This window comes from Balaenoptera musculus, chromosome 2 (genome assembly GCF_009873245.2).
Source record: "Balaenoptera musculus isolate JJ_BM4_2016_0621 chromosome 2, mBalMus1.pri.v3, whole genome shotgun sequence".
Classification (NCBI taxonomy): domain Eukaryota; kingdom Metazoa; phylum Chordata; class Mammalia; order Artiodactyla; family Balaenopteridae; genus Balaenoptera; species Balaenoptera musculus.
The window spans coordinates 167,565,073-167,587,616 of NC_045786.1; the positions used below are offsets into that span (position 1 = coordinate 167,565,073).

General features: G+C 44.3%; 1 protein-coding gene across 1 annotated transcript in view; it reads left to right on the forward strand.

Moving 5' to 3' along the window:
- The first annotated feature begins 2,354 nt into the window (after nucleotides 1–2,354).
- The window catches only part of AK7 (adenylate kinase 7), a 56,170-nt gene continuing 35,980 nt past the window's right edge, over nucleotides 2,355–22,544 (forward strand). The window contains exons 1-4 of the mRNA XM_036845259.1: nucleotides 2,355–2,523; nucleotides 5,619–5,807; nucleotides 10,794–10,902; nucleotides 17,924–18,018. Coding sequence (XP_036701154.1) covers nucleotides 2,419–2,523; nucleotides 5,619–5,807; nucleotides 10,794–10,902; nucleotides 17,924–18,018 — 498 coding nt within the window. The 5' untranslated portion in view covers nucleotides 2,355–2,418. The remainder of the gene's footprint in view (nucleotides 2,524–5,618; nucleotides 5,808–10,793; nucleotides 10,903–17,923; nucleotides 18,019–22,544) is intronic.

Here is a 22,544-nt window from a genome sequence, read left to right on the forward strand (position 1 = left end):
TCTCGCCAGTGTTCAAAAACACGAAATGTGTGGTTTGATTGTTAAGGGGGAACAGGGTAGGAAAACAGATTCTGATATGTGCCACGTTGACTTAACTCTGCCTTCTGCCCCTTCATTCTGTGTGTGCCGTGTCCAGCTGAGACTTGGACAGGTTGTGGCACTTGCTCAGCAGCCCACCTGGGAGCAGGAGGGTACGGTCAGAACCCAAGTCTTCTGACTCCACCAGCCATCCCCATATGTGTCAATAAAAGCATCCCCTGAACTTTGTGGTTACATGAAAGCTGATTTTGAAAGAGGAACAGGGAACTATACCCAATATCTCGTAATAACATATGTAACTGAATCACTCTGCTGTACACCTGAAACTAACAAAGCATTGTAAATCAATTATACTTCAATAAAAACTAAAATATAAAAAAAATTGTTAAAGAGGAAAGGAATAACAGGAGAAGAAAGATGCCTTAGTTGGCATAATAGAATTGATCAATATGAATCTCCTTTCCTAACCTACCAATATGATATAAAATTCTCTGGAAGCCATCCCCTTGTAACTAGCTCATTTACATGTTATCAGTAATGTAAACAAGAATGAAACAAAAATGAGTTACAGTAGCATGACCGGTTGAATAAAAGTACTTACCTGCTTAACTGCATGTCAATAGGGTCAAACTGAAAATCTGGAACTCTAGAATATTTGATCTAAGAGACCTTTTGAAAGAATGCTGAAGAGTATTTATTCCATCAAGTTTTGTACTGGTCTTACATGAGTATTTTTACATTTAAATTGACAGCACCTTCTTGTTGATATTAAAAAAAAGAATGTTGGGCTTCCCTGGTGGCACAGGGGTTGAGAGTCTGCCTGCCAATGCAGGGGACACGGGTTCGAGCCCTGGTCTGGGAGGATCCCACATGCCGCGGAGCAGCTAGGCCCGTGAGCCACAATTACTGAGCCTGCGCGTCTGGAGCTTGTGCTCAGCAACAAGAGAGGCCGCGATAGTGAGAGGCCCGCGCACCGCGATGAAGAGTGGCCCCCGCTTGCCGCAACTAGAGAAAGCCCTCGCACAGAAACGAAGACCCAATACAGCCATAAATAAATAAATAAATTTTTTAAAAAATAAAAAATAAAAAAAAAGAATGTTGCTGTGAGCAAGCTGTTTCCAAATTAAGTCTGCAAAATTTCAAAGTGTTACTTTATCAAAACAGAAGTTTCAGTGAGACATATGTATAAAACGAAAGGGAGTGGGGCGTGGGGACGAAAAAAGGAATGAAAAACTCCCATTTGTAGAAGTGTGCTTTAGCGTTGCAGAAAAAAAGTAATTTCACTTTTGGAGACCACTTCAGAAGGTGCTTTCATATATCTTGTTTAATCCTGACCGCCCTGTTAGGTTGGTGGTTTCACCCCTGTTTTACAGCCAATTTAATAGCTTGGGTAAGGTTAAAAGTTTGGCCCCAGTCTCCCACAAATGGCTGCAGAGCTGGAAGTCAAAGCTAAGTCTCCCAAATGCCTGAGTGCCCAGACAGAACCTTCAGGCTGTCTGGAGCTCCCTGGCCATCTCCAATTTCTGAGGCAATCAGTCTTTAAAAAAAAAAAAAGGTACACAGTCAATCCATGTGTTAAATATTTACATTCAACAAGTTAATGTTTAAAGCACAAAAATATTTACTATTCTAAGATAACAGGATATATATATATAGTCCACCATGACCTTTGTGGTTCTGTGATAAGACAAATCGAATGGCATCTTTTAATGCGTCGGTTTATCTCGGCAGCTGCGTGTCTAACCTGATTTGGAAAGGGCAGGGTCCAAATTCTATCCCTTTGTGAATGGGGGTGAATCCCCAGCACAAAAGGCTGCTAGCCGCTCCCACCCCAGCCCCGGAACTGCTAAACCAGTTGAGCCCAGTGGACCAAGCAGCCACTGGCAGCACAGTGGACCACACCATGACCCCGAAACTCCATGGCAACAGCCCTTCTTTGCAGTAGAAGATTATGTCACGCCCTCCTGGTCAGACCGCCCCACAGGGGCACGTTAATTCACTCCAACATTTCAGGGGAAGCCTAGGCTTGCGGGTTTTACCTTTTCATCAGATTCATCAGTATTTTTAGTGCTCCGTGTCAGGTGGACACTGGGACGTGTTTCCGGAGTTACCGAATGAAAGAGAGGAAAGGGACGGAGAGCGCGCCCTGCCCGAGGGCCCCCGGCGTGAAGCAGGGGAGAGTGGGGCTCGCGCGGGGACGCAGGTCTGCCTGGCGCCCTGGGCAGGGAGAGCCCTCCTGGCGCGGGAAACCGGAGGCCCCGCCCCCCGCCCCGGGAACGCCCCGCCCCGCGCCCTGGCCCCAACCCCGGAGGGCCGCGGGCCCATCTCCTTGGCAACCAAAGGGACGCTTTCTCCTTAGCAACCAGCGAGGCTCCCACCATGGCTGAAGAAGAGGAAGTTGCTGCCCGGACTGAGAAAGTTATCCGGATCCAGAGGGTGTTTATAAACCTGCTGGACTCATACAGCAGCAGAAACATCGGGAAGGTGAGCGGCGGTGGGTCACAGCGGAACCCCAGCCCCCAACTCCCAGTCCCCCGCCCCCGCCCCCGAACCCAGCGAGGGCCTGCACCACCGGGCGCTATCAGGGCCTCCCCTAAGAGACCCTCCCTCGTCCTGGGCACGACCAATGCCCCCTGCTCCCCAGTCTGCACCCAGGCTAGACTAGCGCCCCACCTGGAAGCCCAGGTGTTTAGAGATCTCCGTTCCAGCCGGGGTTCCTCCCCTGTTACTAAGAGGAAACTGAGGCTTCGAGGCAGAAAGGGGCTTGCCCAAGATCACTTAGCGAGTTGGGGGCAGGACCTGGACATAGGGCCAGGTCTCCGACCTCCTAACCGGGTTCTCTTTCCATTCCCGCCATCTCGTCTGAATCAGGCAACTGACGGAAAAAGAAGTCCAAAACTAAATGCAATAACAAAGCATTAAAAAGACAGGAGTAGTATGAACTTACTTATGTCTTTCAAAAAGATAGATACAAATATAGAGAAGATAGATGATAGATAGATAGATAGATAGACAGACAACCTAAATATAGAAAACGTCTCAAAGGATACACAAGACACTTAACCGTTATCACCTCTGGAGGATGGGAGTCACTCATTCATGAGCTCCTACTAAAAGGCTGGCACAGTAAATAAGGCCAAAAAAGGTTTTGACCCTTGAAGACCCTGCCCCTCTGGAAGGAGACAGACAATAAATAATTACTAGAATAAACAAGATATTTCAATAGGTGATAAGTACTCTGAAGGAAAGAGGATAGAAGAGGTGGATTGGGAGTAGAGCTCAGCTGCTTTACATAGAGTTGCATGAAAGAGCTCTCTTGAAAGGTGACATTTAATCTGACATACACAAGATGAGGGTCCAGCACAAGGAAATAGTTCCCAGAGGGCACGGCAAAGGCAAAGGTTGCAGAGGACAGAGTGGTGAGACTGCAGTGAACCAGGGGCTCCAGGGCACAGCAGGCACCGTGCCCAGGACCCATGTGGCTTTGGGGCCACACAAATGTTATAATTTCTCTTAAAATTGGAAGGAAGCAAATTAAATTTTAGAGTCAAAGATAGTGTGTCGTTACAGATATACAGTCATAAAATATCATTTTTAATATACTTTTGGAGGAAAGGGCCCGTGAAAGTCAAAATGTGGCCCAGCTCAGCAACTAAACAGCGCCTCACACGTGGTCAGCAGTTTATCGATATTTATTGCGTAAATTAACAAAGCAGAGTCAAGCCCAAAGGCCCAGATCTTGTGGGGCTTTGGTCAGGAATTTGGTTTATGTTCTAAATCCATTGATAGCCATTGGAGTACTTAAAAAAGGGACGTGACATGATTGAAATTAGGAGGGAGGGAGGGAAGAGAATTTAACTTTTTATTTTATCCCCTTTTGATCTCTGATTATTTTTTACGACATAATATTTTCACAATAAAACTTTTCGTTGGTAGAGATTTTTTCCAAAGCTTATCAGTAACAGAATTTCCAGTTATTCCTTAACAAACCAGGGCTTGACTTTCTCAAATTCCAAGTAATTGCTATTGTCTGCACTAAGCAATATGGGAGTAGAAATATAAAGCATCTAAAAAAACGTGGAAACCATGTCTCTTGTCCTTAGGCCCAGCTGGGCAATGCCACCACAGCCCCTTCTCCCCCCCGTCTCTGGGTAGTGTGTCAGGGCGGGGCACCTGTGCAGCCGTGGGTGTCATATCAGAAGGTCCAACTTCACCCCTCCCTGCCTATGCGATCTTGGGCAAATTACTTATTGCTGGGCCTCAATCTCCTCATCTGTGAAATGGGATAATAAAATTGAATATGTGTGTTTGAGAGGTAAATGAAAATATATATGGCATACTTGGGAAAAATAGATTCCAATAAGAGATTTTTTTAAAAAAATAAATTTATTTATTTATTTATTTTTGGCTGCTACTCTTCGTTGCAGCGCGCGGGCTTCTCATTGCGGTGGCTTCTGTTGTTGCGGAGCACAGGCTCTAGGCACATGGGCTTCAGTAGTTGTGGCGCACGGGCTTAGTTGCTCCGCGGCATGTGGGATCTTCCTGGACCAGGGCTCGAACCAGTGTCTCCTGCATTGGAGGGCGGATTCTTAACCACTGCACCACCAGAGAAGTCCCCCAATAAAAGATTGAACCTGACACCTTGTCTATTAACTTGGACTGTTTTTTTAATCAAAATAAAGGGGGTGGGGCATTCTGTTGTGTTTTTACTCCCAAGGGGTGATATCGTCATGATTATTTACACATGTTTAAACTATAAATTATATGTCTAATATATAAATTAAAATTATTTCTATTTATATATGAAACCCATGAACATTGCATAAACAACTCACAAAGACAGCTTCTGTAAAACAAAAAAAAGAAACTTTGCCAACCTCATTCTATTTCATTATTCATAGCCACTGGTCCCATGTGGCTGTGGAACGTTTAAAAGTGTCTAGTCCAAATGGAGATACACTGTAAGTGTAAAATGCACATCAAATTTCGAACACTTACTATGGGAAAAGAAAACAATATATAATATCTCAATAATGTTTATATTGATGACATGTTAAACTGATAATGTTTTGGATATATTGAGTTAAATAAAACATTACCTAAATTTTTAAAAATTTAAACTTTACCTAAGTTAACTTCACCTGTTTTTTTCTCCTTTTGTTAATGTGGCTGCTAGCAAATTTAAGTTACCTAAGCTGATCGCATTACATTTCTACCTATCTGTTAGACAAAACGACCATCGTGAATTTAGCCCAGCTCTGCCTGATGCTAGGGAAGGATAATACCCTTAACGAGCTTTTAAGCTCTCCGAGCCTGAGTTCCTCGCCTATGAAATGGGGAGTCATAATAGTGAATAGACACTTCACTGTGTCGCCTATGAAATGGGGAGTCATAATAGTGAATAGACACTTCACTGTGTCGTTGTGGGAATTAAACCAATTTCAGTGAGATACCGGTGTACAAAGCATGAGTGGCACCAATAGCAAGCCTTCAGTAAAGGTGGTTTTAGAATCATCATTCATTGACTGGCCTTACTCTCCGTTGTTCTTAGTATTCAGGAAACTCCTGTTTGCTTGCAGTTTCTTTCTAACTCTGTCGTCGGGGCTTCACTTGAAGAAATTACCGAAGAGGAGGAAGAGCACGGTGAAGATAAATCAGCGGTGCCAGAAGCCTCCTCAGCCAACCTGAAGGAAGGCACGTTCCAGATAGTGGGCACACTTTCCACGCTCGAAACCCCCTGCCCCAGCTTTGCCGTGGAGACCTACTATGTAAGTCCAGAGGGGCTGCTGAGAGGGGATGAAGGGGAGGGCCACCCCCTGCTCCGATGCCCTGCCAATGTGTTTGCTCCTCATCTCCTCTCTCCTGCCAACGTGAGACAGTGGAGAAGTTGAGGAGAGAGGTGAGGGCAGGTCTTCCTCCCGTGATGGAAATTAACAACCCTTGTCTCTCCACTTTCAAGTCTTGCCTGCAGCACAGAACTTAAATGAGATATTCTTAGAAAGTATGGATCTCATTTGGACTTTCAGACTCATAAAGTTCTCTGCCCTGTATTTAAAATGTATTCTGCCCTGCACCAACCCAACATGGCTCTGGGCCATGGCCGGCGCAATCTGTGAAAGAGACATCTCCTTTGGTAATAAGCCACTTGAGGATAACACCATTATATTGCTGTCTTACTGAGAAATACTGCTGCCTTCACATGACAAATTCTACACAGTCCTCATCCAAGGACTTAAATACCTGCAAGAAGGGTGACCCTCCCAGCCTAATTCCTCCCGTCACCCTGCCTGCAGCTCTCTAGATCCTAGGAGGTGGCTTTGCACATGCTGTACCCTGGAATAGCCTTCCCTCTTCCCTCCCCCAACCAGCCCTATTCATCCTTCACAATTTAACTCGGGTTGTCTTCTCCTCCAGGAAGCCCTCCATGATTCCTCACTCCCAGTTTAGATTCTGAGCTCTCTACCTGCCTAGATTCTAACACTTTTCTCACTCCATTGTTATTATCTGTCTATTGTGGGTCACACTATTACCATCTGTTCCTTGAGAGTAGAGACAGCACCCCATTTATTCTCATGTGTATCCTTGCACGGTGACAGACAGCACTGGCCCTCAACAAGTATTCGTCAATGAATGAATGAGTCCTCTCCTACCATCTTTGGGAACTTTCTTCACCACTTACCCCCTTTTACCCTCTTCTGGATCTTCACTCGCCACTGGCTTCTTTCTTTCCACCTCTACGTATGCTCACATCTTTCTCTCTGGAAACACACACACGCACGCACACACACACATACACACATACACTCTTACTTTGGCCTCCCTGCCTCTTTCTCTGCCCCTGGCCCCACCACCACTGAACTCGAGAGAGGGCTCAGCTACCTTTGCAGGCCTCACTCCTGCACTCTCCAGCCCCCACCCCTTCACAGGAGATGCCCTGGCCACTGTCACCAGCCGTCTCCTCATTACCAAGGGCCTCTCTTCCCCGCTTCCCAGCAGCCGCTGCCGGCAGACTGCCCTTACTCATCCACTCCTTCCCTTTAAATGCAGTTTTTCTCAGAGCTCCCTCCCTTCTCCTAATAGGCGTCCTTTCTAAATCTTATTCAGTCCTATAGCTTCAGCTCCCCTGTACAAGCCAATGCCTTTCAAATCCTTCTCCAGCCCTGTTGAGCGACCTGCACATCCAACTGCTTCCTAGTCCGCTCCCCCAGATGTCCTGCAGCACTTCTATATCAACTTACCCAGAATGAAGTCTCTCACGCTCCTCTACAAAACTACTCTGCCCTAATTTGTATTAAGGGCCTTGCTGTCTGTTATCAGTTTAGGCTGTTTGGGGCTGCAAGTAATAGAAAAAAAAAAAAAAGGCAATGCAAATCAGTAATCAACAAGGAATTCATCAGCTTATGTGGCTGGTGGTCTCAAGGAAGGACCTGCTTCAGGCCTGGCATGATCCAGGGGCTGCAGCTCCTTTTCCTGCCCTTTCCTGAGCTCTGTCTTCCTCTGGGGGTGACTTTATCCTCAGGTTGGCAGCAAGGTGGCAACATTCCAGGGCTTTGCACACAAACGCAGCAACACTCTGATGAAGAGAACTTCCAGAAGTTCTCAGAAAAAGGAGGATGAACATTCCAGCAGCACCCCACAGGTATCTCCTTGAATCTCAGTGTCTTGAGTTGAGTCACTTGCTGATTCCTGAACCAATCACTTACCCTGAGATCAGTAAGGCCCATCCCTTAAGCTAGAAGGTGGAGTTAATTTCCCACAGGCTGAGAAGAGGCGTATCTGAACAAAATTGGGGTCTGTTGGGAAAGAAGAAAAGGAGATGGATGTTTGTAGACAACCAAGAGTGTCCTTTATACCATTCAGCATGCACTTGCCCCCGTCACAGCTGCAAGCCTGGTATTGCTGTGGGCTCTTGGCTTCCCACTATAGACTGGAAAACACACACACACACACACACACACACACACACACTGTGAGTGCTGTGGGTTCAGTTTTATTTGGGGTTTACTGAGGACTATAGCCTGGGAGACAGCCTCTCAGAGAGCTCTGAGGAACTGCTCCAAAGAGTTTGGGGTGTGGGCAGTCAGTATGCATATGGTTTTGGTGAAGGGGCCACGTGCAATGAAGTACACATCTCAGCAAAAGGTCGGTGCTAGTCACAAGGAGCAGATCTCTCCAGTCATGACTTCGGTGCTTTTCTAGGTATGAGAAGACGCAAGATATTGGGTTCATAAAAATTTCTCCTGAAAATGTCTGTCTGAAGTCCTGTTCTGCCAGTTTTTTCCAGAGCACAGAGTGCCTCCTTGCTGACCTCAAATTAAAGAGCTCAGCTTCTTTTTTTTTTTTTTTTAACATCTTTATTGGAGTATAATTGCTTTACAGTGGTTAAGAGCTCAGCTTCTTATTGGACATGTTACTAAAGAGGTTTAGTCAAAAAGACCAAAGTCCCTGTCATCATCAGACTCTTCAGATTCTTCTTTCTTTGCGTCTGCTTTCTTCTCCTCAGCGGGGGCAGCAGCGGTGGAGGGGCCAGGACCTCCTGCTGGGGCAGCTCCACCAGCCCCTGCATTGCAGATGAGGCTCGCTGGGTTGACCTTGGCCAAAGCCTTTGCAAACAATCCTGGCCAGAAAGGTTCAACATTTACACCGGCTGCTTTAATGAGAGCACAGATCTTGTCCTCTGTGACCGTCACCTCATTGTCATGCAGGATGAGGGCCGAGTAGATGCAGACGAGCTCTGAGACGGAGGCCACGGTGCGGGGCCAGTGCTAGGCGGGGGCTCCCGGACAGATGAAGTGAGGGTCTCGCCCCAATGCGGCCTTAGCTTCCTCGGAAGGATGGAGCACCTTAGCGGCAGCTGAAGAAAGGGACGCCTCAACCCGTGTCTTTAATCGCTCTCGAAAGAATGCCTCCTTTCCATTCTCCTGGCTATTTGCGTTGCTTCGGATCTCCATCACTGATCACTCTTTATACCTGAATTTGATTCAGTGAAAGAGTATTGAGCACTTTAAAGACCCACGGATAAACACGGAGCTCACAGCCTAGCAGAGACTCTGCAATGTAAACTAGTGGCTCCAGAGCAGGACAGTGACATGATGACAGAGGTGTGTGCACAGCCGCGTCCAGAGCACTCTGAAAAGGGCAGTATGAATTCTCAGTCTTATCTATAGAGCCAGGCAAATGGAGCTTCAGACTCCTCCCTGCCACACAGAGCAAGACCCCCTACGCTCCTCTGAGCCGGAGATTCTGCACGGCTGGCCCTCCTTTGGGAGCTTGGGGTCTACTGCTGATGCTGGGACTGAGGCTGAACCTCCAGGGCTGAATAGAGCTTTCCAAGCAGATAAAGGGACAAGGAAATGACACACAAGGGGGCACCTGGGAAAGTGTATGGTGTGCTTTGGAATAGAAAGCGTCGGTATAGCTAGAGCTTGGGTTCTGGGGAGCCAAGGCGAAGAAGCAAGAGTGGCATGAAAGGAGAGAGAGTGGAGGATGGAAAAACATTAGGCTGGTCCAGGTTGTGAAAGGTGCTTTTGCCTGGCTCAGCAAATGGCCTGCTAGTCTGTGAACTTCCCAGGCTCTGCTGAGTGAGCTTGTACTCACCCTTTCAGCCCAGCTCAAATGTCACCTCCTACGAGCCGTAGTCCCATACTTCACCTAGTCCATCAAACCTCAAATGTACTTCTATGAGAGCCCTTTCTACATTGGCGGCTGCCATGTAGGGCTGTACAGGTTGCACACTGCACACGGATGCCCAGCTATGGGCATGAGTAGGGGCTGAAAAGTGATGTGTTCTGCTGGCTACAGTGTGTCCCAGACTGGGTGCCTTATAATTTTTCCAAGAGCAGGTTTCCTTTTTCTAATTTGTACAAAGGCTTCATATGCACTTAGTTGCACCCTCATCCACATTAGACCCTAGTTATTTGTTAAAATTTTGCTAACAACACACACACACACACACACACACACACACACGCTACTCTGTAGTATCAACAATCATACATTATTTATTTTGCCTTTGTCCTCGGGGTGAAAATCAGGGCCCACAAATATTTATTGGGGGAACAAATGAACGCACAATCATGGTCACTCAATATCTGGTCAGGATGACCATTCTCTTGAAAACGTGCCTGTTTCACCCTCAATCAGTCCAATCATGATTTACCAAGTCTGCGTGTTTTCCTTTGGACACAATGATCACCAAAGTTACTTTCATCTCATGTAAGAACTTGGTATTTTTAACCATTAAAAGTTTCTGTTTTTTTAAAATACTCCCCGCTGTCAACTGTAATAAGGTACCTTACATCTCGAATGAGACCAGATTAATTCCATTTTGAGGATTCTGAGATAATCCACATTAATCACTTATCAGCACTTCTGAGTGATTCATGGTCTATAGTTGCTCAAAGAAACTTGCATAGAGCTTGAGTTTGTTTTAAATGCCTCACACATTTTCTTCCAGTGTGTTCTAATTCTTTCCTCCTGAATCGGGGTTTAAACAGCATGCAGAAATAGTACCTAAGATCATTATGCAATTTTCTTATTCATCTGTTCCCGGCTATTTTCATAAACTTTGTTACTTGAAAACTATACACAGAAGAGAGCCAAAATTTCATTTTAAATAAAAAAATCCTTCTGCGAATGTTTCCTGTGGGACTATCCAGGCAACATATCTCATTTGGAAATTGTCATTCCCATCTAAATATTAAGGTTACTTTGTTCGGTTCTTGCGACAAATGACTGTCAACTTTCTTTTTCAGGCTATCTCTCGAGAAGACCTTCTCATGCACCTGCTGGAGTGTGATGTTATCATTTATAACATCACTGAGAACCCCCAGCAAGTGGAGGAAGCCATCTGGGCAGTCTCTGGTCAGTGAGATGCACCCTTGATCTCCAGGGACGGGACTTTTTACTTTACCTAAGAGTCATCTCAGGAACACTAGGCAAATTAGGACCGTGGAAGAACTGATCTGAAATTCACCTAAAACAGGAAGTGAAATCAGACTAGTGAATATGCCTGTGGATAGCATTAAAAGATAAACAGAGGCATATGAAAATATTTAAGAGTTTATGTGAGGGACTTCCCTGGTGGTCCAGTGGTTAGGACTTTGTGCCTCCAGTGCAGGGGGCATGGGTTCCATCCCTGGCTGGGGAAATAAGATCCCACATCCCACATAATGCGCAGGGTGGCCAAAATAAATAAATACATAAAAATAAAGTTGACGTTTACTGCATTTGACAGTGTTTCTTATTATATATAAAAACAAGAAGAGTTTATGTGAACAAAAATCAATTCATATTGGGAATTCCCTGGCGGTCCAGTGGTTAGGACTCTGAGCTTTTCACAGCGGAGGACCTGGGTTCTATCCGTGGTCCGGGAACTAAGATCCCTGCAAGCCACGTGGTGCGGATAAAAAAAAAAACCAAAAAACAATCCGATTCATGTTGGAAGTGGTTAGGAGCTCCACCAACAGCAGCTAGGGACGGGACTTTTATAGAGAAAAGCAGTTATTTGACTGGCTGTAACTTAAGTGTTTCCCTTATTTGGGAGAGCCTGGTTGACTGTTTGTGATTAGCTGTTCTTAGGTTTGGGTTTGCTTATTTAGGCTGCTAAGCTATTAAGACCACCTCAATCTAATGGCTTCCTTGTTTAATTAATTTAGCAACAGGAGCTTCCGAAGAATAGAATTTTTTAAATTGAAATGTAGTTAATGTATGATATTATAAGTTATAGGTGTACAATACAGTGATTCAAAATGTTTAAAGGTTATACTCCGTTTATAGTTATTATAAAATACTGCCTGTTCCCTGTGTTGTACGTCATATCCTTGTAGCTTATTTTATACCTAATAGTTTGTACCTCTTAATCCTCTACCCCATAAAGCCCCTCGCCCCTTCCCTCTCCCCACTGGTAACCACTAGGTTGTTCTCTATATCTGTGAGTCTGCTTCTTTTTTGTTACATTCACTAGTTTGTTGTATTTTTTAGATTCCACATATAAGTAATATCATACAGTATTTGTCCTTCTCTATCTGACTTATTTTACTTAGCATAATATGTCCATCCATGTTGTTGCAAATGGCAAAATTTCATTCTTTTTTATAGCTGAGTAGTATTCCATTGTATATATATTCACCAATTTTTCTGTATCCATTCATCTGTTGATGGACCTTAGGTTGCTTCCATATCTTGCTCATTATAAATAATGCTGCTAGGAACATTGGGGTACATGTATCTTTTGGAATTAGTGTTTTTGTTTTTCTAGATATAGACCCAAGAGTGGAGTTGCTGGGTCATATGGTAGTTCTGTTTTTGGTTTTCTGAGAAACCGCCATACTGTTTTCCACAATGGCTGCACCGATGTACATTCCCACCAACAGCGCATGAGGGTTCCCTTTTCTCCACGTCTTCGCCAACACTTATTATTTGTTGTCTTTTTGATGATGGCCATTCTGACAGGTGTGAAGTGGTATCTCATTGTGGTTTTGATTTGCCTTTCCCTGATGATTAGCCATGTTGAGCATCTTTTCATGTGCCTGTTGGCCATCTGTATGTCTTCTTTGGAAAGATGTCTACTCAGTTCTTCTGCCCATTTTTTAATCTGGGTCGTTTGTTTTTTTGATGTTGGGTTGTATGAGCTGTTTATATATGTTGGATATTAACCCCTTATCATTTATATCATTTGCAAATATTTTCTCCCATTCAGTAGGTTGTCTTTTCATTTTGTCAGTGTTTTCCTTTGTTGTGCAAGAGCTTTTAAATTTAATTAGGTCCCATTTGTTTATTTTTGTTTTTATTTCCTTTGCTTCAGGAGAGAGATCCGAAAAAATATTGCTACAATTTATGTCAAAGAGTGTTCTGCCTATGTCTTCCTCTAGGAGGTTTATGGTTTCTGGTCTTACATTTAGGTCTTTAATCCATTTTGAGTTTATTTTTGTATATGATGTCAGAGAATGTTCTAATTTCATTCTTTTACATGTAGCTTTCCAGTTTTCCCAGCACCATTTATTGAAGAGACTGTCTTTTCTTGCCTCCTTTGTTGTAGATTAACTGACCATCAGTGCAAGGGTTTATTTCTGGGCTCTCTATTCTGTTCCGCTGATTTATGTGTCCGAAGAATAGAATATTTTTAATCATTAAAAGAAATGAAACATTAACTTTCAAAATTCAACCTTTATTCATTCCACAGGCATGGCTTAAGGAGGTGGGGTTGAACGTATTGGGAAGATACAAAGACAAATTATAAAAAAAATGATACCCTCAAGGCTCTTGTAGGCCCACAAGAGAGCTAAAGAACTCGGGAGAAACTTTCATGCAGGACAGAGAATGGCATGTTGACACAAAAGGTATCACAAGATGGATATGACTTTAGGAGGAGAGGAATTATTTCTTTTTTATTTTTTTATTTTTGGCTGCATCAGGTCTTTGTTGCTGCATGTGGGTTTTCTCTAGTTGCAGCGAGCAGGGGCTGCTCTTCTTTGCGGTGCGCGGGCTTCTCATTGGGTGGCTTCTCTTGTTGCAGAGCACGGGCTTTAGGCGTGAATGCTCAGTAGTTGTGGCTCGCGGGCTCTAGAGCGCAGGCTCAGTAGTTGTGGCGCACGGGCTTAGTTGCTCCCGGCATGTGGGATCTTCCCGGACCAGGGCTCAAACCCGTGTCCCCTGCATTGGCAGGCGGATTCTTAACCACTGCACCACCAGGGAAGCCCCAGGAGGAGAGGAATTATTTCTAACTGTGAGGATTTGATTCAGTTCAACAAGTGTGCCCCAATAGCAAGGGTCAGGAAGGGGTAGCAGAGAGCACTTCATATTTTAAATCCTTTGAAAAAGGTAATGAACTCTAAGGGACAAGATGATGTTTAGCAATTTGGTGCTTTGTGATTCATCTCCTTATTAAGTCCGGATCAAAGGAGAGAGTAAATTAGCTTATTTGAATTGCCATTCCAGGCTAGGAGGACAGCCAAAAAGACACAAGCACCTTACTTTGCAGTATTTTTTACACTTCAATATGTTGGTTTTTAGCAGATTAGTTCAGGCGTCAGCAAACTTTTTCTGTTAAAGGCCAGATAGTAAATATGTTTAGCTTTTCAAGCCAACTCCTCTGCTGTTGTAGCAAGAATGCAACTATAGACATTATGTAAATGAATGGGCTGGGTTCCAATAAAACTTTATTTACAAAAACAGGCGGTACATTGCCAACCCCTGAATAAGACCAATAGCAAAGCTATATTTTGGCTCATGTTCAAAGAAATGGAATGAAGCCTCAGTAATGTCTGTACCATATTCAGAGAAATCATGATGAAAAAGTACTCTCTGTGGATGTGCTGGAATCCTCAGGAGCTTAGAATGTTTGATTTCTCATTTATCCCTGTGGTCCTAAGTTTCATTCAGTAAGAGACAAATCAAAAACATGAATAATGTGTCATCTTTTGGAACAGAGCTTTTTAAATGCCTACTCTCCACATTTTTATCCCTTTGCAAATATTTACAGATGATGTATAATTGCACTTTCTAAGATAATTTCACCACCTAAAATAATAATCAGACCTAATGTTTATTGAGTTCCTATTTTGTGCCAGTCTTTGGAAATTGATTTTTTTCTATACAATGTATACTCACAATTTTCTTTACATTTTAATATTTTTTCTGAAATAAAACCTGGACATGTTTTGAAAGTTAAAAAGCACAGTAGGATTTAGAATAAAAAGCAACAATTCCCTGCATTTCTTTTCCATCCCATCTCTACTGTTCAAAAGGAACCTCATTTAACCCACTTGTTCTTTTTAACACACAAAAATGCCTGCACTGATGTCCTCTGATTATGAACTTTAGACATTAACCACTGAGCTCCTGCTATGACAGATGAGCTTCAGCACCTAATAGGATCTCTCCCACTAATCATCAAGGGAACATAGCAGTTCTCAAACTTTGATACTGCATTTCCTTTCATGAGCTTTAACATGTAGGGTATGTTCTATATTGCTTCCTTCTTCATTCTAATAAAGAGCTTTAAATAAGTAAGACAATTTTATTCTCTGTTTGGTGAAAAAATTTTAAATGTGTTACCTCTTTTTTGAGATACGAAGTGTTTGTGTCTGTAAGAAATTATAGCCCTTGGTCAGTCATGGGGGACTGGGTGAGGGTATAGAGAGAATAGTAGAGGGAACCTTATCACTTTACCTCATGTACTCCCTGAGATTTGGGGAGTTTTCTGTTTTTGTTTTTACAGTGGATATGTATTACTTCTTAATGATGTTTTATTGAACTATTTTCAAATATTTTAATATAAAAGAATTCTTCTACCTTGCCTTTCACAGATACTATCAAAGGAAGGCAAAAATGGAGAAAGAAATGAAGTATAAGAAATGCAAGAAAACATTTGTATATATGGATAAAATGTGCTGCTCGTTCAAAAGTGAAAAAGCAGATCATTTTAGACCCATTAAAATGATCATAAATAAAAAAGGATAACCCAGTTAGAAGACCTCTAAGTGTGCCAGGCATTCACAAAATAGGCCAATCTGAGGCACAGCAGAGCAGGAAGGGTAAAAGAACAAAATTAAATTGAAGAGGTGATTTTTGTTAATAGAATAAAAATAGAAACTAAAGTTAACATTTGATTGGAATTAATATGTGGGCATAGTGTTCTTTTTTTTTTAATTTTTTTTTAAATTTAAAAAAAAATTTTTTTTTTTTAATGAAAGCTTATTTATTTATTTATTTTTGGGTGTGTTGGGTCTTCGTTTCTGTGCGAGGGCTTTCTCCAGTTGCGGCGAGCGGGGGCCACTCTTCATCGCGGTGCGCAGGCCTCTCACTGTCGCGGCCTCTCTTGTTGCGGAGCACAGGCTCCAGACACGCGGGCTCAGTAGTTGTGGCTCACGGGCCCAGTTGCTCTGCAGCATGTGGGATCCTCCCAGACCAGGGCTCGAACCCGTGTCCCCTGCACTGGCAGGCAGATTCTCAACCACTGCGCCACCAGGGAAGCCCCCCTTTTTTTTTTTTTAAATCTTTACTGGAGTATAATTGCTTTACAAAGGTGTGTTAGTTTCTGCTTTATAACAAAGTGAACCAGCTATACATATACACATATCCCCATATCTCTTCCTTCTTGAGTCTCCCTCCCTCCCACCCTCCCTATCCCACCCCTCTAGGTGGACACAAAGCACCAAGCTGATCTCCCTGTGCTATGCGGCTGCTTCCCACTAGCTGTCGATTTTACATTTGGTAGTGTATATATGTCCATGCCACTCTCACTTCATCCCAGCTTACCCTTCCCCCTCCCCGTGTCCTCAAGTCCATTCTCTAGTAGGTCTGTGGACATAGTGTTCTTAGACTTAATTCAATAATACTTTCTCACCTTAGGGTTGGAATCCATGAGTTTATTAGATTCAGGATATCAGTAGTTTATTGTTTTCCTTGTTGTTCGAGAAATCAGCTCATGAGACTAAAATTTACCATGACTACTGTGTCGCTTAGATCCTCTGACAATTTAAGTATATCTCACTTTAGTTTTTTTTTTTTTTCCTGGAAAATTATACATTATGAAAAATATTTTAGTGGAATCACATGCCAGAAAGTATTCAAGGAGATTCAATGCTTAAATGTGTGGGGAGCCCTCCTGGGGAATGACAAACCCTTTGGAAATCAAACACTCCCAGGTCCAGGTCACCACTATTCTAGATTCCCATCTCTACAGATAGTTCGTAACCAAGCATCGGGGTGTTACCAAAGCCCTCCCTCCACACACAGCCCACAGCCCCCAACGCATAAGCTGCTCTCCCCCAGCCAGGGGCAGTGGAGGGGGAGGGAATTACTTCCTTCTGCAAGCGCGTAAGCTAAATAGCACTGCTTTATGTGAAATCATGTGAGGGCCTTGCCCATAAAAAAGAATGAAATCATGCCATTTGCAGCAACATGGATGGGCCTAGAGATGATCATACTAAGTGAAGTAAGTCAGACAGAGAAAGACAAATATCACATGATATCACTTATATGTGGAATGGAAAAACATCATGTAAATGAACTTATTTACAAACTGGAAATAGGCTCACAGACATAGAAAACAAACTTATGGTTACCAGAGGGGGGAAGGTAAGGAGATAAATTAGGAGTTTGGGATTAACATATATACACTACTATATATAAACTAGATAAAGAACAAGGATTTACTGTACGGCACGGGGAACTATATTCAAGGTCTTGTAACAACCTATAATGGAAAAGAATCTGAAAAAGAATACATTAGATATAGATAGATATAACTGAATCACTTTTCTGTACACCTGAAGCTAACACAACATTGTAAATTAGCTATACTTCAATTTTTTTAAATGGTTAAAAAAAAAGAAAAGAGGGCCTTGCTTTCTGATTTGGGGCCTCCCACTCCATTCTCCATTCAGCTGGAGGGGGTGCATAGTGGGGAGACCACAGACCGGGCAACCAGGCTTCCTGGATCGGACTCTATACCACCACCTCACTCCGTGATCCTGGGCAAACTGTGCCTCAGCTCCCTTAGAAGGTAGAAACAGAGATGAGATTACCTATCCCCTGATGGTGAGAATTCGATAAAGCCCATGAACCGTTCCCATCCGTGTCAGCTATTATCAGTATCACGAGCCCTCAGAAAAAGTGAAAGCACACCGCTGCAGGCCAGGAAATAGGAAGGGGCTGAAGATTTGAGCTGGGCTCAGAAGAGGTCGGGCGGCTGGAGGGGGCAGCCAGGGACAAAGATGGGGAGGGGACAGTGAAGCATCAGAGGGGATGCCCCCCTGGTGTAAAGCCACTCCTTGAAAGAGGAGTCGCTTCAAGTCCCGCTGGTAATTAAAAGTACACATGATTTTAAAACACGTTCTAAATGGACCCAAGTAACTGCTCCGCTTTTTTGGCCCTACAGCCCTGAATGAAGAAATCAGCCATTTCGAAAAGCGGAAGGTGTTTATTTTAGTGTCCACGGTGATGACCTGGGCGCGGTCCAAACCCCTGGACCCAGTAAGTAGTGTGCTGGCTTTTCTTTTATGCAACATTTCACCCCTGATTCCTTGTAATCGGCACGCGAGAACTTTCTACAGTGGATGGTGTATTCTTACACTCCTGAACCCTACCCCGTAATAAGCACTCTGCAGCGTTCACAGGCTCAAAGAACACTCCATTCTAAGGGGCCACATTGTTTTACAAGCCCCTTAGGAAAAAAAAGAAAATGCCGCCTAGTCAAGTATAACAATGCTTATCACTTTTTATTTTAAATGTATTGAAAGCCCTCTCTTTTAGACTTATTTAGACCTATATCTTTGTCATATACATTCCTGTGCATACACTAAAAGGAAAAATATAAGCAAAATACGGTGGTTTTAGTATTCCCCAAACTTCTTCAAACTCAGAATCCAGTTTCTCTGAATCACACCTGCATTCTGTCTGTTTTCACACAATAACTTAGTATAAAACCTGAGTCATGTCATTTATCTCTAGGTAGTTTCCTATAAAGCTCATGCTTATTATTTTGCAAAAAATACGGATTCAGAGTCATTCTTCTAGTATTGCTTATCTTCTCCCCTGAGACCAGATTTCCATTTGCTTCTCTGCCCCAGTGCCTCTGTGCCTCTGAACTACCTTTTCATCTCAGTGCTGAGTCACACTATAATCTTTTTTTTTTTTTTTAACTTTTTTTTTTTTTAATTTTTATTTATTTATTTATTTTTTATTTATTTATGGCTGTGTTGGGTCTTCGTTTCTGTGCGAGGGCTTTCTCTAGTTGCGGCAAGCGGGTCCACTCTTCATCGCGGTGCGCGGACCTCTCACTATCACGGCCTCTCTTGTTGCGGAGCACAGGCTCCAGACGCGCAGGCTCAGCAGTTGTGGCTCACGGGCCCAGTTGCTCCGCGGCATGTGGGATCTTCCCAGACCAGGGCTCGAACCCGTGTCCCCTGCATCGGCAGGCAGATTCTCAACCACTGCGCCACCAGGGAAGCCCTATAATCTTTTTAAAGACGTCATAAAAGGCAATTAGACCAACATGCATAGTACCTAACTCAGTTTAAGGATGACAGTCTGCGCTCAAGGTGACCCGGAGGTGACCCAGGCTCCAGCGAGGACGGCACGGATGCTTCTTGGCTGAGCACATTGTGATAAACCATTGACGACAGGACACATTCTAATTTCAGAGATGTTAAAATGTGAAACAAAAAATGCACATGTTAGACTCAGTGGAATACATTATTTATAACAAGGAGATATTTAGGGATTTATCATACTTATTGCGTCAAAGGCCATTTGTTTGTTTAATTATCTCTCCCTCAGTGGACTGGGAGGTCTTTGAGGGCAGGGACCAGAGGTTTCCGGTCATTTTTTTTTTTTATAGATTTCCTAAGCACTAGTGTTTTTTGTTTTTGTTTATTTATTTATTTATTTATTTATTTCTGGCTGTGTTGGGTCTTCGTTTCTGTGTGAGGGCTTTCTCCAGTTGCGGCAAGTGGGGGCCACTCTTCACCGCGGTGCGCGGGCCTCTCACTGTCGCGGCCTCTCTTGTTGCGGAGCACAGGCTCCAGACGCGCAGGCTCAGCAGTTGTGGCTCACGGGCCTAGTTGCTCCGCGGCATGTGGGATCTTCCCAGACCAGGGCTCGAACCCGTGTCCCCTGCATCGGCAGGCAGACTCTCAATCACTGCGCCACCAGGGAAGCCCTCCTGTCCTTTTCTTATAAAACTCTCTCACCTGCTCCATTTGGTTGCTCTCATCTCAAGGAGCAGGCCAGTCGTTTTATTCCTGTTGAAGTTCTGCCCCTCGAAGAGCCTAGTAAAGTGTCTGCTACAAAACAATCACTGGTCATTTGACTGGCTGATCACTTTGCTGGCCCGATTGATCGTCATCACTCCTTCAGTTATAAACTAACTTGTACTGACTTAAGCAAAATGGGGATTTATTGACTCATATAACTGGTAAGTCCAATAATGGACTTCAGGCACAGCTGGATCTAGAGGCTTAATAAGCGTTCTCAGAACTAACCTACTCTTTTTCTCTATTCAACTGCTTCTTTTCCTCTCTGAGTAGGCTTCATTCTCAGGTAAGCTGTCCCCTCCTTCTGGCCCCCAGGAGCTCCCAGGCTTATATCCCTAGAACTTCGATTGTCTTTTCCATTTTGACCATGTCCCAACCCAGCACTGGAATATGCTGTTTTTCCAGGTCTTAGGTCACAGGTCAAACCCTAAACCAGTCACTGTGACCAGGGAAATGTAGAGCTCTGATTGGCCAGACCTGGGATCATGTATCCACTTCTAGAGGCAGGGATGATCACCCAGCCCTGACCTCGCAGTCTAGATCAGCAAGCAAACTTGCCCTCTGCTTCCCATTGGGTTTGGCCAGTGGGAAACGCCAGTGAAGGATGGGGAAAATGAGAAGAGTGAGGTCACGGTATTATCCCTCCAGCTCCTTTCTGCCCAGTTGCTACTGGCAGGCTGAGCCTTTCAACCAAAGTCACAGCTCCTGCCAGGCAGCCCTCTCCACCCTGCTCACCTCCAGGTCCTAATTATCACTGCGCCCTCTGTACTCTGGGACCTGCGAGTGGTACAGAGCGCCCTGTTACTGACTCCAGGGAATGTGATTTCCCTGTACCTGCCCACATCTTTGTAAATAGTCCTGTGATTAAACCCTCCTCAAATTACCCACGTTGAGTGTGCTATTTCTTTCATGCTAGGACCCTGACTGATACTTTATGGTTCACTGAAATCCGTCGAGCTTGTGAAAAGTCATGACTTCGTAATGCAACTCAAAAGAGAAAAGTGAATACTAGATTGGGGTCGACGCTGCTGTTTTCCGGTCAAACAGCCACCCTCCTGTCTTCCCATCAGAGTCCTGATTTGTTCAGGTGTCCACGCTGCCCACGAGACCCAGGGAAGGAAGCCTCTGTCCCCAGCTCCAGGGGAAAAAATCCTAATTAATTCAAATGAGCCATTGCCTCCTTCCAGTCCAATCTCCAACAAACAGCTTAAGTGATCTTGTTAAAATATAATTCAGGGACTTCCCTGGCGGCGCAGTGGTTAAGAACCCGCCTGCCAATTCAGGGGACACGGGTTCTTTCCCTGGTCCGGGAAGATCCCACATGCCGCAGAGCGACTAGGCCCATGCACCACAACTACTGAAGCCCGCACTCCCTAGAGCCCGCGTGCTGCAACTACTGAGCCCACGCACCGCAACTGCTGAAGCCCGCATGCCAGGAGCCCGTGCTCCACAACGGGAGAGGCCACCACAATGAGAAGCCCACGTACCGCAGCTAAGAGTAGCCCCCGCTCACCACAACTAGAGAAAGACCCAACGCAGCCAAATAAATAAATAAAATATAATATAATTCAGATTGTGTTATAGTCCTGCTTAAAATGCTTAAGACCCTTCTATGCTCCTAGAATGAATCTAAACTCCTTCACATGGTCCACAAACCCTGGCAACCTGGCATTGCCTATCCTTTTTTTTTTTTAAAAAAAAGGTTTTTATTTTAAATATTTATTTATTCATTTGGCTGTGCTGGGCCATAGTCGCGACACATGGGATCTTTAGTTGTGGCATGAGGGATCTAGTTCCCTGACCAGGGATCGAACCCAGGCCCCCTGCATTGGGAGCGTGGAGTCTTAACCACTGCACCGCCAGGGAAGTCCCCTGGCATTGCCTACCTCCTCCTCTATCAGTCCCCAGCTTGGCTCCAGTCATTTCAGACCTTCTTCCCATTTCTCAAATTTGCAATGATTGTTCTACCTCAGCGTCCTCAACCTTGTGTTTCTTCTGCCTCTCTGATTAATTTCGTGTAAGCCCTGGACTCAGATGCTTTGGGCTGGTTATTTAACTTATACCAATGTGATGTGATTGAAAGGCTCCTGATTGGACTGTATATTTTAGAAATCCTACTCCAAATAGGACCTCTAAATCTGGATGGATTTGGGGGAAATCACTCTGTATCATGGATCTCAGTTTCTCCCTTTGATTCTCCAGGAAGTTTTTAGTTCATTGTCCTTCCATGGGAGAGGTGTACAGCAGGGTGAGTTGTGGAGACACTGAGTGCTGAACAGCTCAGTATAGGGAAATATTTTTCTTTTTCTTTCCTGATTCTTAGGGCAAACTGATATCTTATCCCATGAAGCCAGTTTTTAAAGCCTGAGACAGAAACTTGCACATGGTATGTTCTCATTAACGTGGGATGAATTTGAGGGAAAGAGGCAGTGTGGAAAAGAGAAAAAACACACACAATTTAGATTTAAAAAATGAGGGCTTCCCTGGTGGCACAGTGCTTAAGAATCCACCTGCCAATGCAGGGGACACGGGATTGAACCCTGGTTCGGGAAGATCCCACATGCCGTGGAGCAGCTAAGCCTGTGCGCCACAACTACTGAAGCCCGCGCGCCTAGAGCCCGTGCTCCGCAACAAGAGAAGCCACCGCAATGAGAAGCCCGCGCACCACAACAAAGAGTAGCCCCTGCTCGCCGCAACTAGAGAAAGCCCGCATGCAGCACAGAAGACCCAACACAGCCAAAAATA